We start from the raw sequence: 17,032 nt of genomic DNA on the forward strand, positions 1-17,032 counted from the left end.
CAGCATGTAACAGATAAGCAGCTGTGTAAAAATTTATTAGATTTTTTTTTTTGATGAGGGATTTTTTTTTGTGCTCATCTGTGGCAAACGTTATTCAAATAACCATTTGTTACAACTAAGGTATATAGAAGAGCACGCAACACTTTGAACCTTGGCATAGATGGGCTACAGTAGGAGAAGACCCCATGGGCATACTGCCAGCTCAGCTAAGAACGTGAGGATGAGGCTACAATTTACACAGGCTCAAGAAAACGAGACAGCTGTTACCTGGACTGATGATTCTTGATTTCTGAACATGAAAGCGTCTACCCAGCCTGTCTTGTATCAGTGGTATAGGCTACTGCCGGTGGTGTAATGGTGTGGGGATATTATTATTTATTTTATTTTTTGTGCAGATTTAGGGCCCCTTAGCAGCAGCTGAGCATCATTTAAATGCCATAACCTTGCTGACCATGTCCATCCCTTTATGACTACCATCTTCTGACAGGTAAAGGTCAGAAACATCTTAAACTGGTTTCTTTACCTCACATTCAGTGCTCGACAGTCATTAGATCTTAGCTCAATGAGCACCTTTGGGATGTGTTCGAATCGTTCACATGATTGGTTAATCCGAATCATGGATGTGCAGCTTGCAAATCTGGAGCCACTGTGTGATGCTATCATGTCAATATGCACTAAAATCTTTTCAGCACCTTGTTGAATCTGCACCATGAAGAATTAAAGCAGTTCTGGGTGGGAAAAGGGGCCTTGAACACCAAACACGGTAAAAGCAAGGTTTACATAATAACACGGCCTCCGTAAGATCCACGGCGTTGAGGAATTAAACTTCCGGGAGTCCCGTGAACGCATCGCCGCAGGGGCGGCGTTAAAAAAGTTTTGAGGAAGTTTTTTTGACAAATCGAAACTGCCGCAGTCGTGACAGGAAGACTTGTCAGTTTGTCCTTAAACTGTCTGACTGTCGGGGTTTTCTTCACGGGGAAAATGCAGAACAGTGCTTACGGGGCCTCTTTGGCCGGTGGCGCCTTTGATTTAGCGAACTTTCTAAAACAGCCTCAAACTATTTTGCGCTTCCTGAGCTGGGTGAGTGACTTCACGGAAACGTTAGCATCACAGTTAGCCAGCTGTCACTGCACCTAGTTTAGCTTAACAGATGTGCGCTGCCAGCGCCCACCCAAATTAGTGAAAATTTTGTTTTTTTAGCTTTTTGTGCGGTCAACGCGGGACATTATCTGAGTGTCACGTTTAAACATTTTAATGAGCTTTCAGTAAAGTGTAAAAAATGGTGTTTCTGTGGCTCTGGTTGATGGTAGCTAATAATAACTAGCAACTGACCAGTGCTGTGTCACTACACTAACTGCCACATGATGATAAGCGATCTGCAGACTTTTAATTTAAAGTTTCTGTGTTCCCGTGGTTTAAAAACGAGACAGGTTAAAACAACAGGAGTTGTTTGCTTTTTTCTTGCAGTTTTATAGTTTAGATAATTGTCAGAAATTGAAGCTTCCGCCGTCATCTGTTGTCAAGTCAACTCCAGTTGTCAGGTGATTGGAAATGCTTAATGTGCAGGCACTGCAGTGGAAGCTTAAGTATGCAGTGTTACTAAAGCATACCTTCACAGTGCTTTGCAAGAAAAAAAAAGCAATACTAACAGAAAACAGACAAGTAAAAGTTGTGCTACAGTATTTGCTTTCCGGTGTTGTGCCAAAAAGTGATTGTCTGCCAAAAACTGATTTCCAGTGTTTCTGTGTATTTTTTATGTGTAATATCTTTACGTATGTTCGTAAATAGACTTCGGTGAACAGGGGATACAAAGGGGTTACATAAAGAATTAAAACATTATCTGTTTTTTAAGTATCTTTACAACTTGTACTTACATTATAACCAATCCGGTCCTTTATCCCCACTTAAAATATTTTTACAGAACTATTGTAATATTTGCTGCCATTTCTGCTGTCCTGTTGGGCAACTTACTCTTACAAAATACATTTTTAATGTTAATGAGATTTTTTTTACTGCATAAATAAAGGTTATATAAAAGTCGCTGCCAAAAACTGATTGCGGCTTGTATCTTGCTACACGAATGTTGTTTGTGCCTCAAGATGACTTTATGTCATCCATAAGGGATGCATTTGACATATGTTTAACATATTATAGCCCAACAAGTTACTTATAGCACTTTAAATATGAGCAATCGCTTTTTGGCAAATACCGGAAATCAGTTTTTGGCAGACAATCACTTTTTGGCACAACACCGGTAAGTGCATTTAAGTTCAGTGGGCCTATTAGTGAAAACCTACATCTGTGAACAAGACGGGTAGAAAACAAGGATATTTTATTTAACTAAAACTATGAATCAACTGTTTTCAAAAGGTTCCTGCACTGATTTTCCTAAATCTCGCTTCTGACATACACCCTCCATACAATAATAATCAAAACAAAGGCTAAAACTAGCACTGAAATTTATAAATATTAAACTAAAACCTTTTCAAACAATATAAAGTAAACTGCAATAAGTCAATCCAGTCTGGAAACCGAAAGAAAAATGAAAAGTCACTATGTAATACAATTCAAAAGAATGCAAAACTATAATAACTAATGTAGGAAAGTTTAAGTGTTCAAATGTTATAAATAAAACCAACATGGTTTTGCAGGCAAATGGTTGTCCATAAGTTCATATTCTCTTCAGATGTCTTCATGTAGAGTATTTATAAGAATGCTTAAAACCTGTTCAAAATCATACAAAATGCATGAAGTCTTCATGAATTAAGAAGCTAGAACATGAGTGAACAGTGACTCGGTGATTTGGTTGCCTTTTAAAAGTAGTATTTTCATTTTGTGTCACGTAATTGTGTAATGTTTTTCATGTTAGCTGTGTTATGAAAAAGGGGATGTGGGTCACGAATAGCTGAAAAGGTGGCGTTATACTTGTTTAGATTGGATTGACAGATATTATTTTTTTGATTAAAGAAGCTTTCTTGTAATGTGAGTCATGGTAATTTCGCAAACTCCATAGCTGCGTGGCTTAAACTTGGCCTTGACCTTTTTGTGTCCCGTCTTTGCAGATATTCTCTATCGTGGTTTTTGCAACCATCACAGCCGAAGGCTACACCAACACGACGGAAAAAGCTGAAAACGAGTGCATGTTCCACAACTCTGACAGTGCTTGCAGTTACGGGGTGGGAGTCGGAGTCTTGGCCTTCTTGGCTTGTGTTTTGTTCCTCATGCTAGATGCCTACTTCCCGAACATCAGCAATGCCAAAGACCGAAAATACATTGTAATAAGTGATCTTGCTTTCTCTGGTAAGAGTTGGTTTTCATTTTTTCACCACATAGTTTAATGAAGGAACTGTGCCATAAATCAGGAAGTGAGACTTAAAGTTAACACATGAAACATGTTTCTCTCCTGTGAACACCTGACAGCGGTGTGGACGTTCCTGTGGTTCATCTGCTTCTGCGTCCTGACGAGCCTGTGGTCCAAGACGACAAACGAACAAGTCGTGGCCGACGCTGCCCGAGGTGTCATTGCCTTCTCCTTCTTCTCGATCATCACCTGGGTGAGGCTGAGGCAGAGTTCGCATTAGCTTTGAATTTGCTGTGATAAAAGATCCTAGCACTAATTCAAAGTTCTCTCTACAGAGCCTCTTGACCTACTTTGCACTTGCAAGGTATCGCCAAGGAGTGAATGAATTCGAGCAGGAATACAGAGACCCAGCCAACGACCACAATGCTCCTTACCAGAGCAGCCCCTACTCCAGCACCAGCGGGCCCTCTGGCTATCAGCAGTCACCTTTCTCCAACACCCAGGAGACTCCAGGAGCGTATCAGCCTCCATCTTATTGAAAGACTAAGATTCAAAGGCAGGAATCAAATGAGGAAGTTTTTCTTTTTAAATATGTGTGCCAGTTGTTTCTTTTACAGAGCCGGACCGTTCTGTGCACTCCCCCTTCTGTTCCTGCTGAACGCGTTTGGTTTTCTGGGTGCACTGATATCTTTTTAGTTTCCTGCAATGGTGGAAGTTTTGCTGTGTTGTTCACAGCGGGTAAAGTCTAAAGATGTTCTTTTATTTGCTAGCGGGTGATTGTCTTGGTTAAAAAAAAAAAAAAAATGAGAGAGAGAGCATGGCCACGCCTGAGTTGCCTTTGTACCAAAACCGCTGCAGATTTTTCAGTGCCTCCTTTAGTTACTATTGCGAGTGCAGTTTGCTGCTGTTCCTATCAAAGCACTAATTATCAGAAAGGTTAGACTTAGTGTAGTTCATTAGGAAATCTGGTTTGCATTGAAAATTTTTACTGAATATGTAACTGTTCAGTATTTACTTCAATAACTGCAATTCAAACATACAGCTGAGTATACTGCTCTTTCACCACATTGCAAACTCATATTATTCAATTAGTTGGTAGATCAGAAGTATCGGAAGTCTATAACTACTGTAATGCCACGTGTTTGTGTCTTTTTATTAAGTAATCAACCACTAAATAGGCTTTCATGCACTGAAAAACTCAGTTTGTTTCTGTTTGACATTTTAATTTGTCACATTCGTTTCTTTTTATAGTTTGGCTTTTACAGGTGTTTTGATTGATTTGTATTGGATTCTTCTGTTGAATTCTTTGCTTAGGATTTTTAAAGTAATCAATGCCATAAATGTCTCAGCATAGGTTTAGCAATTCTTTGATGTTGTGGCAAATTTGGTATTTATTTTCTTTTTTAATACTGTTAAATTCAGGTACATGACAATCAAATTGAATCATTCTCCACATTCTTTTTCCCCCTTGCTTTTTCTTCTCCTCTGCACTTTTGCTTTGTCACCGCTTTGCAAATGTTCCTCATTAAAGTGCCTTGCACAGTGATCCTGTATCAGACGGAGTGTGCCAAATAAAAACAGGTTTTAAAACTCTGAGTCTGACTTCTTTAAAAGAAAAGGCAAGACTGTGTGTAGTTCCTGCCTCTGCCCCTTTGTCAAATATTTGAATAGTAAATGTGGAGGAACACTTGAGGTGTGGAGACAGCAGGATCCAGACAACAACTGAGGTACTAAGATTTGAGTAATGCATTATAGGTTAAAATAAAAGTAAGTAGAAGTGAAAGCTGCTCCCTTGTCTTAAGAGGAGACCACAACGGGAAGCTCCACGTTTGATTTGAGTTTTACAGCAGTAGTCCTTCCTGATGCAACCCTGAAGGGGATTTTTAAAAAGTAAGGCTTAAAACAGGCTAAAATAAAAATATCAATTAAAAATGAACTACAATAAAGCAAAGAAATATATTAAAAGTTAGGTTTTTGTCTTAATTACGGCAGAATTTTCATTGTAACAAACTTAAATAGACACCGGTTTATACTTTTATTTGAGAAATCTACACAAAATCTAGAGTGAATGCTCATATTCTAACACCTGTCTTCTCTATCCAATAATATGAATCATAATAAACATGGAATAGTAGCTTATCTCTTACAGTACTGTAAGCCTTTATCATAAAGGCTTGCAGGCATAAAGGTATAAAGCCTTTATACCTTTGAGCAAAGTGTGTATGTGACACGTGTTCTGAACTTCTTAAATGTGATAAACACAACCTGTAAAAGAAACAAAGATAGATGTGATCTCGTGGCCAAGGTAGCAGCCACACAACCCATAACATAAAAAAAGATTCTAAAATGCATCGTAAAAAATAACATCCACAACACACAATATTTAAATAGATAAATGAAACATCTCAAAGTCTCTTTTGTATTCTTTATTCTGTTTTTTTTTTCACCAATAGAGAGACATGTTTAAATTTTGGTCTTTCTTTGCATTATTTAATGTATGTAAAACTAAATTAAATTCTAAAGAAATCCATAAAACATTATAAAAGTATAATAATTCTCACAGGTAGGCTGAAACTTTAAGTTATCATATTTCCGACAGCCCCTGAAGGCAGCGTTCTCCCCCCTCCCTCTGCATCGACTACACGTAAGCACGACATGGTGCTGTCGTCATCAAACTGACATAGGAAGTAATGATCGGCTGTCCGGACAACGCAAAAAGAGGAAAAGGGGCCGAGGAAGGAAGCGACACAATAATGACATCCAAGCTCCGACCACCGGCGGACTGAGAGCTGAAGACCCCACATCTGCGGTGAGTAACGAAGCGGGAAGAGGGGTTTGATCGGAAACGTTTCAGGTGGCCGTTACTGACGGCATCTGCGTTTTAACCTCTGCGCTCCTGGCAGGAGAGAGCCACAGCAGCTAAAAGCACGCTTGCAAATGAGATGATCGCGTGTGTCAGTCCAAAAGCTTCGCCTTCTTCACCGAGAAAATCAACTATGATGGTCCGGCAGACATTTAATTCCCTTACAGGTTTAGTGTCTCAGCGCTTAAAGGCCTGGAAATAAAAACTTGGGTATTGTCCTCGTTCACCCGCAGCTTGTTATCTTCTGGGAATCTGCAGACAGCGCAACCACGTAACATCAGGTCCATAGTGTGTGATGCACATTTGTTTGTGGCTCCTTGACACGCAGGGCGTTTAAAACCCGAGTTAAAGTACTCAGTAAAAGTGTTTATTGGCCTCACACACACTTTGAAGGTCAGCCTTACCAGATGTCATCGATTATGGGAGCACAGAGGCAAGTTTATGGTCAGAGAGGCGCTTGAAAGGACACTCACTCAACATTATGCACAGTTGCTACCAGGCAGGGGTGGGTTTAGAGAACTTTAAATTATTCAAGTAACTTAGAGACCTGCAAACACAGATTAAAATGCTTGACTATAATGTGTCTGATTGTAATTCTTCTGATCTATTATCCAGTTTTAGTGAGCCTGTGTAAACCGTAGCTTCAGTTTCCTGTTCTTGGCTGACAGGAGAGACATCTGGTGTGGTCTTCTGCTGCTGTAGAGATCCAAACGTTTCTGGCACAACTTCACCTACTTCCAAGGTGCGTGAAGAGGTCCATGGCACACTATGGACCTGGTGAGGTGAAGACTCCAGCAACACATGAAACACTAGGGAACAACTTTATTAGCAGGCCAACACATTTCGGCTTGTGGCCTGAATGACCCCGATGAAGGCCACAAGTGTTCCTGGAGTCTTTATCTCACTTGTTGTGCTGCTGTAGCCCGTCTGCTTCAAGGGGCAATGTGTTGTGCATTCAGACATGCATACCTTGCTTCTAATAAGTGCTCATTTAACGACTTGAAGCAGCCCAGACTAATCTCCTCTGAGAGGCATTTCCACCCACTGCCACTCACTGGTATTTTTCTCCCTTGTGGACCATCCTCTAGGGATCACAACCCTAGAGATGGTTGTGTGGAAAAATCATCAGTTTGGCACCAGCAACCATGCCAAGTTGAAAGGCACTTCAGTGACCTTTCTTCCCCATTCTGATGCTCAGGTTGAACTCTTACGTTTTTAATTTTACTTGTTTAATGTTGTCAAACGGTTGTTTTGAGGTGCGGTGCAGCTGCAGAGACACAAATCTATTGGTTCATTTTAGGAGAAATGCCGTCAGCTTTTTAACTAAGTGGAACGTGATCATTCCAATGAGCAGCCTTTCACCATCATCACCATCAGCTAGGATGCCAATTCTAAGCAGTTCAGTGTTATATTAGAGGGAAACATCTGTGCTTTTCTTTAAAAACAAAGGCTATTTCAAATTCATCCCAAACTTTTAAGAGTCTTCTTATCACCCAGCGCTGCAGTCTTGTCTATTAGGTCATCTTCACTGCGTGGGGAATCTGAAACATGAAAGTATCGGGCTGAGAAGCTGAAAGGTTGCTTTTTAAGAAGCTGTCTGTGCTCTTAATATGTTTCCAACTAAAGTCCAGAAGGTGTTAATCACTTATTAACAGACATTACTGCGTCTCAGAGTCAGTGAGGTTTCCTGTGCGACTATGCTGCTCGCAGTCCTCAGTGTAATGATTACATCACAGGAACGCCTCTGATTGTAGGTTTGCAGCTAACTTCTATTCATATGTCCAGGGCTGTGGCTTTTCACCTTTATGCCGATAGTCGCTGAGCACTTAATAAAGGTTTTCGTAACCCTCGGTAGCTGTTCATTCATAGGCGGTGATTAATAACAAACTGAATGAACTGCGTTGTCTCTCAAAAGGCTTTGCCCCTTTGGACTTGGTGATAATCCTCCAAGTGTAGGTAAAGTTCACAAGCTTTGTAACAACATAGTCATGGTTGCAGTGCAAATGATCAGTGGGGAGAAAGACAGCTTTCGAGCTCAGGACTACTTGTGGAAGGACTCGTGGAGTAAACTTAATGACACAGGATCAGCGTGCGGGCAGGAGGAGACGAAGGGGTAAGCCGCGTCATCTGATTGTGTTGTGGGGCACAAGCAATTTTTACACCAACAGTCAATCAGCAACACTGTTTCTATTCTCAGCTACTCACTGAGTTTAGGTACAGTGGCGGGCCTCAGAGAGGGAGACCCGATGCTGCTGCCACAACGGACGGCTGTTTGGCTCAGGGCCCTCGTATGAAAGAGCCTTTCAGCTCCTGCTCCCCTTTAAGAAACGCGTTCAGGTTTCGGGGTATGATCCTGCGGCAGCTGGGCCCAGAGGAGCTTTAGGGTTACAGAGCTTTTCAGGAGACCCTCTAACAGCGGACAGTTCCACTGCTGTGTTTGGGTTGTGTTGATTCAGCTGAAAGGTCACACGCACTAGTTTATTGGGTGTGTAAGCAAATAACAGGAATGTAGTTTTCCCAAGTTACAGGCCTTTCAGCTCTACGTGAGCTTGTAAAGTAAAATAAAAATGCGTTGTTTAAATTATTCCCAATTAATCCCGCTGTTTATCTGTTATCTCACTATCACGTGTTTTATCCGAAAACAAAATATTTAGGACGCTGCAATTCAAAAAGGGGTGAAAACTTCACAAGTTTGGATGATTTACCTGAAATAAAAACAGGGAAGAAGGGACAGAAGGTCCTGACAGATTAATCCAATTGTAACAATCTTTATTTTATATATTTTTAATGAATACAATGGGCTTTTGGACAGCTGGTAGGGCAGGATTTTTCAGTTTTCTGACAGCTTATTGAATGACTAATTTGTACTCTCTGTCCTTCTTCAGCCATCTTTATATATTTGAACAACGGCTCACGCACACAAAAAATCAGATATATTCAGATATGACAGAAGATGTCTGAATATATCTTTAAAGCGGCTGGACTTTCTGCAGTAAATCAATAGATAGTTTGAATTATTGGCCACTGTACATTTCAACACTCATGTTTACCATATCATTACACTACATGTGACGGCTCATCAGTGTGACAGTTGCTCAGTGATTGTGTACTTCCTGAATAACTTGTTCAGCCGCCCTCTTATTACCTCAGAGCAAGCTCCTCCCATCACCACGTCGACAAGACTCATTGTCGGGCGCTTGATGGCCTGTATTTGTATTTGATATTCACCTAGAGCGGTTTCTTCCTCCTTCTAAGCAATCAATGTTCAACCAGTGGACTCGCTTTTGTCCGCTCTGACTCTAACACTTAGTAGGATAATTAAACCAAAAAAAAAGAATGAAGCTATAACCTGAAATGAGTCATCTGCCTGCCATCGCTTATGGAAGTGTGTAAGTTGAAGTTAATTATTTTAATTGCGTTCATTCTCTCATTTGTGGATTAAGAGAAATGACGAAAATGAGCCTTTTGGTTAAAAAACTAATTGTCGTTTTTCGATTTTTTTTGTTAATACTTTTGCGGCCCTCGAGGCCTGGAGTTCGACACACCTGGGCTAGAGCAACTTTATGTGAATAGATGACCTCACTGTGGCTTGGTGCTGAAAAAAGGATCTCCTATAACCTCCATGTTGACACCAGAGAACCAGACTGAAGTATTTTCCAGTGGCCTCTCTGACAGTGAACTCACATTCTCTCTATTTTTCTGTAGGTCACTCCAAGCCTGGTTCCCCCATGCCTGCTTCTCCAGGCTATACTCGACTTGAGCATAATGAGCCTATGAACCCGCTGCGTATCTCCGTAGGAGGCCTCCCCATGTTGGCTTCCATGGCCAATGCCACCGACCCCCGGTTCCGCCTTAAGTGGAGGCCCATCGTGGCAGTAGCTGGCTCTGTGGCCTTAATCCTGCTGCTTTTCATGCACTTCAGCTCGGGTTTACGGTACCGCTCCTACGGCTCACGCAGCTGGAGAGTCAACCCGAGCGACGGCCACCAGTCGGATTTGCAGTACAACGACACCTACCCCCTCAGTCCACCCGAGCGCACGTCGCAGGGCACCCGCTATCGCATCGGCGTCATCGCTGACCTGGACACCAGCTCTCTCAGCGACAAGAAGATGACGTGGATCAGCTACATGCGGCGGGGGTACCTGCTGGTGTCAGAGAGCGGTGACAAGGTGGCCGTTGAATGGGATGTTGACAGGGTGGTGCTGGAAAGCCACCTGTCGGAGAAAGGCAGGGGCATGGAGCTGTCTGAGCTGGTGGTGTTCAATGGGAAGCTTTACAGTGTCGATGACAGAACGGGTGTAGTCTACCATATAGATGGAGAAAAGGCTGTACCCTGGGTCATCTTACCCGATGGCGATGGCAGCGTTGCAAAAGGTTGGTGTTGCACTTTTAGATGATTTGTTTCCACTTTTCATTTGCTTTGCATTTTCATGGTGCCTTCGTCTGATAGGATTCAAAGCCGAATGGCTGGCAGTGAAGGACGAGCACCTGTATGTTGGCGGTCTCGGGAAAGAGTGGACCACCACTGAAGGCGAATTTGTCAACAACAATCCAGAATGGGTGAAAGTTGTGGGCTTCAGAGGCGACGTACAGCACAAGAACTGGGTTCCCAAGTACAAATCCCTGAAATCCGCCGCAGGGATAGAGCAACCAGGTAAAGACGCAGATCTGATCTTGCTAACAGCCGCCTCCGTTTCCATCTCCGTGCTTTACTCATTACCGTATTTCCCCGAATCTCCTCAGGCTATTTGATTCACGAGTCTGCAGCATGGAGCGACACCCTACAGCGCTGGTTTTTCCTTCCTCGCCGCGCGAGCAGCGAGCGCTACGAAGAGACGGCGGACGAGAGACGCGGCACGAACCTCGTCCTTAGCTGCTCGCCAGATTTCAACGACATCAAAGTCAGCCGAGTGGGTGTACTTAATCCTACCCACGGTTTCTCCTCCTTCAAGTTTGTCCCCAACACTGATGACCAGATCATCCTGGCGCTCAAGTCTGAAGAGGACGCTGGGAAGATTGCCACGTACATTATGGCCTTCACACTTGATGGGCGCATCCTTTTGCCTGAAACTAAGATCGGGGATGTAAAATATGAGGGCTTGGAGTTTATATAGAGGGCTCACACACAGAGACACTCACACTTGAGGCCACTTCACTGTGGTTCTAGTTTGTTTACAGTCACTGTTGAACTTTTTGCACTCGCTGCTTCCTCATTGAGTCTAAAACACATAACTCCAACCGTTGAAGTGACATCGTCAATACAAATAAAAGAACTAATGGCTGAAAGAGTAAAGTTTCAAGAATGTGCGGATCGGGTTGTGGTGGACTGCGTTCTTCCTAGGCCAAATGTGGGCTTAAAAAGTACTGTAGCCTTTCTTATAATGAATGTACAAAAGCTAATTTATCAGACTGTGATTTGCTTTGGTTTTTTTTCCCCTGAAAAATTCATCTTTATGCACACACTATACACACTCAGAAAGTCTAAGGTTTTTTCCCCTTTGCTCCATTTTCCACAGTATCACTCTGTCCACACGAGTATTGTCAGTGGGATAGCAAAAGCCTTGTTTTTAATCCTGTATATTGTTTGAAGACTGTTTTGGTGATTTTATCCTATGTAGTTTTGTTTGGTTTTTTGTGTGTGTGTGTGTGTGTGCGTGTGTGTGTGTGGAGGGAGGTGACTGAGTAAAATCTTAATTCCTATTTTCTGAGTCCTGTCATATCTTTTTACATGTTCAAAACACAATCTGCCAAAGTTAGACATTGTCCTCAAACAAGTTCCTGTTAAACCAAGAGCAGTTGTGCAATCAGGTATGTGCTCACAGACCTCAAACACAACTTCGTAACCACAGGAAAGAAGGTAATGCATTTTTATTGCACGTAAGGATTTAGGTAAGTTTGTATTTAAAGTTTCAGCTTTTAATTTTTTGTGCTATCAGTTTGAATTTGAATAGATCTTCCTCTCTATCTCATGGAAATATATAGTAACTCTTTGGAAGTACTAAGCAGGTTGATTATTTATTCTTTGGAGGATAATTTTAGGACGTAAAGTAAAGCAGATGGAGCATGTGTCATTTGCCGCTTCTTATTTTTTTGTCTTTGTGTTAGAGTCGTGCACTAGCTGTTGGAAATGCTCCCGCCTCGAAATAGTCTTTGTCTTCTCCTACTTCTGTACGTCTCTGGAAGGGCATACAAATTTGACAATTTGAGTGAGTAATCCAAACCACAAATACTTTTAAGTATATTCCTAGTTTTATAATTACACATAATAATAAAAAAGTGTAAATAATATACGTTATCAAAGTTATGTAATGACTATGATCATTTAGTTGGTTACATAACGGCTCTCGGGCTTTGGAGACCTGAAGCTCTGACTGTGCTCTCTTTACATGCAGTCTTGTTTGACTATCTTTGATAAATGTACTGGCTGATTTGGAATAGTTTCTAACTGATGTACTTCATATCAGGCACCTTTTATACACAGAATGAAGTCATTTGTGGGATACAGCAGCGATTGATTGCTTTCTCAGTGTTTTCAGAACAAATAGCTCACGAGGTTATGTCTCCTAAAAAGGGAGGCAGATTTAGTCATTAACTAGATTTTAGAATTAAAGGCCTGTTTACTTTTTTGTTTGTTTTATCTCAATCAAGATACAGGAGAAATAGTGTTTTCACTCTGTTTATCCAATATGTATTTAATCATTAGTTATTGTCAGTTATTATTAATGTCTTGCTGCTGTGGCAGATGGCTGCCCCTCCCTGGTTCTGCTAGAGGTTTCTTCCTGCTAGAAGGGAGTTTTTCCTCCCCACTGTCACCAAGTGCTTACTCATAGACGGTCATTTCATTGTTGTAGTTTCTTGGCAAAATATAAATAAAAGTGTGTTTAATTAATTCAAAGGTTCAGAGAGCAACAAAAGCCAAAAAGCAAAATAGAAAATTCAGGGTTGGAATAGAGTGTCATAAAAATAGTTTTTTGTTTTATTTTGCTTTAATTGATCTTTTACAGGGTGCAAAATGAGCTAACAATATTAATATTGTTCAATATGAAATAAAAATGTATGTATTTACTCTGGCTTTTTAAAAAAAGAATATATTATTATGTTGAATAGACAGAAATCATGAGCCACGGGAAGGTGATGTGAGGCTGTTTGGCTCTAAGAACGTGTCAGAGGGCCGTGTGGAAATCTACCATGATGGGAAATGGGGAACAGTGTGTGACGACAACTGGGACATGGCTGACGCCCAGGTGTTGTGTCGCCAGCTCAACTTCCTTGGAGCCAAATCTATTGTGACTGGGAAGGACTACGGACAAGGTGGCTTTTATTTCCACTGATCCACCACCAGAGGGCAGTGAAATGATTGAAATTGTAGTTTGTGATTTCAGTTTAAACAAAGCAACTCTACATGTATGTGTACGCTCACCAACCACTTTTAGGTACACTTATTTACGCAGATTTCTAAGCAACCAATCACAACTCGGTGTATTTAGGAAATTAGGCATGGTTGGAGTCACTGAAGTTCAAACTGAGCAACAGAATAAGGAAGAAAGGTGATCTCAGTGACTTTGAATGTTGCATGGATGTTGGTGCTAGATGGCCGGTGTGAGTGTTTCACAAACTGCTGATCTATTTGGATTTCACTGCACAAGCACCTGTAGAACAGTCTGAAAAAGAAAGAGTATCCGGTGAGTATCGGATGTCTGGGCAAAAATACCTTGTTGATGCCAGAGGTCAGAGGTAAATGGCCAGTGACACAGAGAGTGTCACTTAGTGTGTGTCACCCTGTTTCACCCTGTCTGCAATTTGCAGGCTCAGATTGCACAAACTGAGTCACCCTGTCTACAGTTTGCATGGGCTTGCCCAAATTGGACAATAGGATATTGAAAAAACTGTTTCCTGGTGTGCTGAGTTTTGATTTCTGCTACACAATGTGGATGGTAATGTTAGAATTTGGTGTAAACAACCCAGAGGTACAACCCAGTTTCAGCAAGGTGTACCTAACAAAAGGGTAGGTGAGTGAATGAGTGCTGTCTAATATGTTATGGCAAGATGATTCAGTTTTTTTGAGTGTTGTGTCCATTTCCATTGTAGCGCCTGGACCTATTTGGCTGGATGACATCAATTGTAAAGGCACAGAAACACATCTCTTCACCTGTGAATTCAAAGGCTGGGGAGAAACTGACTGCACGCACAAAGAGGATGTTGGAGTAGTTTGTGAAACAGGAAGTAGGTATCAAAACTCTTACAAAAAAACTTTATGTAGAACCCATAATAGTACTGATGTGGTATGTGGCATCAATGCTTAATTAATTATTCTTTTTCAGGCATTAATGTGGACATTAATGATTCTACACAATCACTGGACCACAGTATCGGTCTGTCTGACTTTCTCGGCCAAATCTTTGATGATGGAAATGGCTGTGACTTCCTGATCGTAGTGCAGAGTCCTACTGGGAACAAACAGGAGGATGGGACCCCAGAGATAAGTGAGAAAACCATCTGTGCCCAGAAAATGATCCTGTCACAAATCCCATTCTTTAATACTTCAGTGGGGATTACTAACATCACAGTCAACCTCAGCTTGCCCTGCCAGCCACATTTCACCTCCTTCATCAGGTATAATGAACGTAATGTTTTGCTGCATTTGCAGTAGATGACTTATTCTTTAAAACATCTAAATGTTTTGCAATCATCTACAAATGTGTACAAATTCTAATATTCGATAATCTGATCTTCATTAGGTACATTTACACCCGTAAGATGGATGTGACCCTCTCCTCTGCACTGTGTCTCCACCAAATGGCTTCTAATTTTGGGTTAAAGCAGCTGATGGAGGACATTGGCCGACTGTTTTCTAAAATCCTCCCAGAAGACTCCACCTTTCACAACCAGGTGTCTTTTTACAAGTATGCAGTGGAGACCAAGGACTTAGTGCTTGAGGAGAACTGTGTCCAGTACATGGCCTGGAACTACCAAAACCTGACCAGGTCTCCAGCTTGGTCCGGCCTCTCAGTGGGGCTTCTTAGAGCTCTTCTTACTCGCTCAGATTTGGTGGCGCCAGATGAATATTTTGTGCTGCAGTCTGTAGAGAGATGGATCAGTGAGAAAGGCGACTCCATCGATTTGGAAACGCAGGCTGATCTGTTGGGATGCATTCGTTTTCCTATGATTCCTGCTGAGAAGCTGTATGTGATCGAGTCCAGCTCTCCACTCTACAGCACTCACAAGACCGTGTATCGTGATAATATGTTGAAAGCTTTTCAGTTTAACGTGCTCCTCTTCAGTTATCTGACAAAGCAAAAGTTCGGCAAAGAAAATAGGGATTACCAGCCCAGGATTTACACTGCTGAGCCCTGGAGCATCGTTTTAGAGCTTTCAATCAGAACATCATCCTCTCAAACCCACTCAAGACCGATTGACAAACGGCAACGCTACAATAACCGCTATATCCACGGCTATGGCTATGAAACTTCTTCCTACAGTCAAACCAGATCCAAGTCATTCAGCACACCTGTTCACAACAGCCTCATCTTCAAGGACACTGTAAAGAGGTGGCAAGCAAATATTCTCATGAACAGGCAGGAATGTTCAAACCATGGTGTGAGATGTGAGTCTTTTCCTGTGGCAAGGCTGACACCCCAAAACTACATCAGCCAAAGTGAAATCCTCTTTCGTAACCGGATCTTGCTGGTCTGCCAGGGCCAGTATGTTTGTCAAATCCAGGACTTCAAAAGCAATATGGCTTCCATCTCTGCGAATGCTACTCAGGTCCTTCCTTATCCCTGTGCTGGTGACCAGTTCACCTACCAGATTGTAGTGACACCAGAGTACGTGTGATGCAGCGTCAGCTTCAGGATCAATGCGTTCATCATTTTGTATTCTCAATAATTGACCAAATCACTCTGTAGCCCATGAAGTAATAAAGAAACAACCAATATTATCCATGTGAGTCATAATTGTTTTGACTACTGACAAGTATTTCTGACAAATATGTGAAAAAATATCTTTTGCCTCATATAACCATCCTAGCATAGTTTATTGACAGATAAAATGCGAGTTCGATACCATTTTTGTGTTTGTCTTATAAATTCGACATTTGTCATAAAAATCACCAGGCCAGGATTTACACTGTTAAGTCTGGGCGCTTATGTGGTGGCCCATCACACAGATGTCATTACAGTCAAATCATCCAATTCAGCACAATAATCCGATTCTTAAGGACAAGACGGCCAACTGATATTGTACGTGAGGCTAGACACTAAGGAAGGAAAAAAGGACTTTTATCAACTGGCTAAGCAAAGACAGAGGAGAGTTGTGCAACAGGTTAGGGTGATCAAGGAGAAGTGAAGAGTGTCCTTTAAAAGTGGAAGGAGTACTTCCACCTTTAAAGGAAAGACAAAGGATTACTAAGGAGGAAGTGAGGGCTGCTATAAAGAGTGGGAAGACAGCTGGTCCAGATGACATTGCCTTGCCTGTCACGTTGCCTTTCCTGGGGTTAGCTTCTGCTTCTGGGGATGGGGGTTGGGCGTGCTCTCTTACCTAAGCTAGGTTAGCCTTCTTCTGCAAGCTTTTCAAGTGCACTTTGAGGTTTGTGGGATTTTCCCCCTTTATAAATATTTTATCTCATTTCACTACAACATTCTTGCTTTAATCTAAAACACAGTCATAGTCAGAGTAATCCCAAATTGGACTCTGGATTTGGACTTTTTACTTCTAATTTTCATTATTTTGTTAGTTTTCTTTAAATATTATAATCTTGCTGGACAGTTTAGCTACTAGCCCACTAAAGGCCTTGACGATCGTCAAAAGAGGCTGGCTAAGTTGCCTCTTGACTGCTACTGAATAAAAAACAAACCAATAAACCAACATGC

General features: G+C 41.6%; 3 protein-coding genes across 7 annotated transcripts; all 3 read left to right on the forward strand.

Moving 5' to 3' along the window:
* The first annotated feature begins 885 nt into the window (after positions 1 to 885).
* syngr2a (synaptogyrin 2a) lies at positions 886 to 4,891 on the forward strand. The gene is made up of 4 exons (XM_004559421.5): positions 886 to 1,080; positions 3,063 to 3,300; positions 3,421 to 3,554; positions 3,637 to 4,891. The coding sequence occupies exons 1-4, from the start codon at positions 982 to 984 to the stop codon at positions 3,838 to 3,840; spliced, it is 675 nt and encodes a 224-aa protein (XP_004559478.1). The 5' UTR covers positions 886 to 981; the 3' UTR covers positions 3,841 to 4,891.
* A 1,045-nt stretch (positions 4,892 to 5,936) lies between these two features.
* cant1a (calcium activated nucleotidase 1a) lies at positions 5,937 to 11,864 on the forward strand. 4 transcript variants are annotated; one of them, XM_076883215.1, is made up of 5 exons: positions 5,937 to 6,110; positions 6,780 to 6,906; positions 9,870 to 10,538; positions 10,615 to 10,818; positions 10,908 to 11,864. In XM_076883215.1, the coding sequence occupies exons 3-5, from the start codon at positions 9,893 to 9,895 to the stop codon at positions 11,276 to 11,278; spliced, it is 1,221 nt and encodes a 406-aa protein (XP_076739330.1). In that variant the 5' UTR covers positions 5,937 to 6,110; positions 6,780 to 6,906; positions 9,870 to 9,892; the 3' UTR covers positions 11,279 to 11,864. The 4 variants fall into 4 exon arrangements, with proteins under 4 accessions (XP_076739330.1, XP_004559482.1, XP_004559480.1 ...); XM_004559425.5 differs by lacking the exon at positions 6,780 to 6,906 and having other exon boundaries at positions 5,938 to 6,110; XM_004559423.5 differs by lacking the exons at positions 5,937 to 6,110; positions 6,780 to 6,906 and adding an exon at positions 7,958 to 8,277.
* A 107-nt stretch (positions 11,865 to 11,971) lies between these two features.
* LOC106674507 (galectin-3-binding protein A) lies at positions 11,972 to 16,101 on the forward strand. Of its 2 annotated transcripts, none has more exons than XM_076883214.1 (6): positions 11,972 to 12,021; positions 12,270 to 12,370; positions 13,272 to 13,475; positions 14,253 to 14,387; positions 14,486 to 14,777; positions 14,903 to 16,101. In XM_076883214.1, the coding sequence occupies exons 2-6, from the start codon at positions 12,292 to 12,294 to the stop codon at positions 15,996 to 15,998; spliced, it is 1,806 nt and encodes a 601-aa protein (XP_076739329.1). In that variant the 5' UTR covers positions 11,972 to 12,021; positions 12,270 to 12,291; the 3' UTR covers positions 15,999 to 16,101. The 2 variants fall into 2 exon arrangements, with proteins under 2 accessions (XP_076739329.1, XP_014264375.3); XM_014408889.4 differs by having other exon boundaries at positions 11,977 to 12,053.
* The last annotated feature ends 931 nt before the right edge of the window (positions 16,102 to 17,032 follow it).

This window comes from Maylandia zebra, linkage group LG4 (genome assembly GCF_041146795.1).
Source record: "Maylandia zebra isolate NMK-2024a linkage group LG4, Mzebra_GT3a, whole genome shotgun sequence".
NCBI lineage: Eukaryota > Metazoa > Chordata > Actinopteri > Cichliformes > Cichlidae > Maylandia > Maylandia zebra.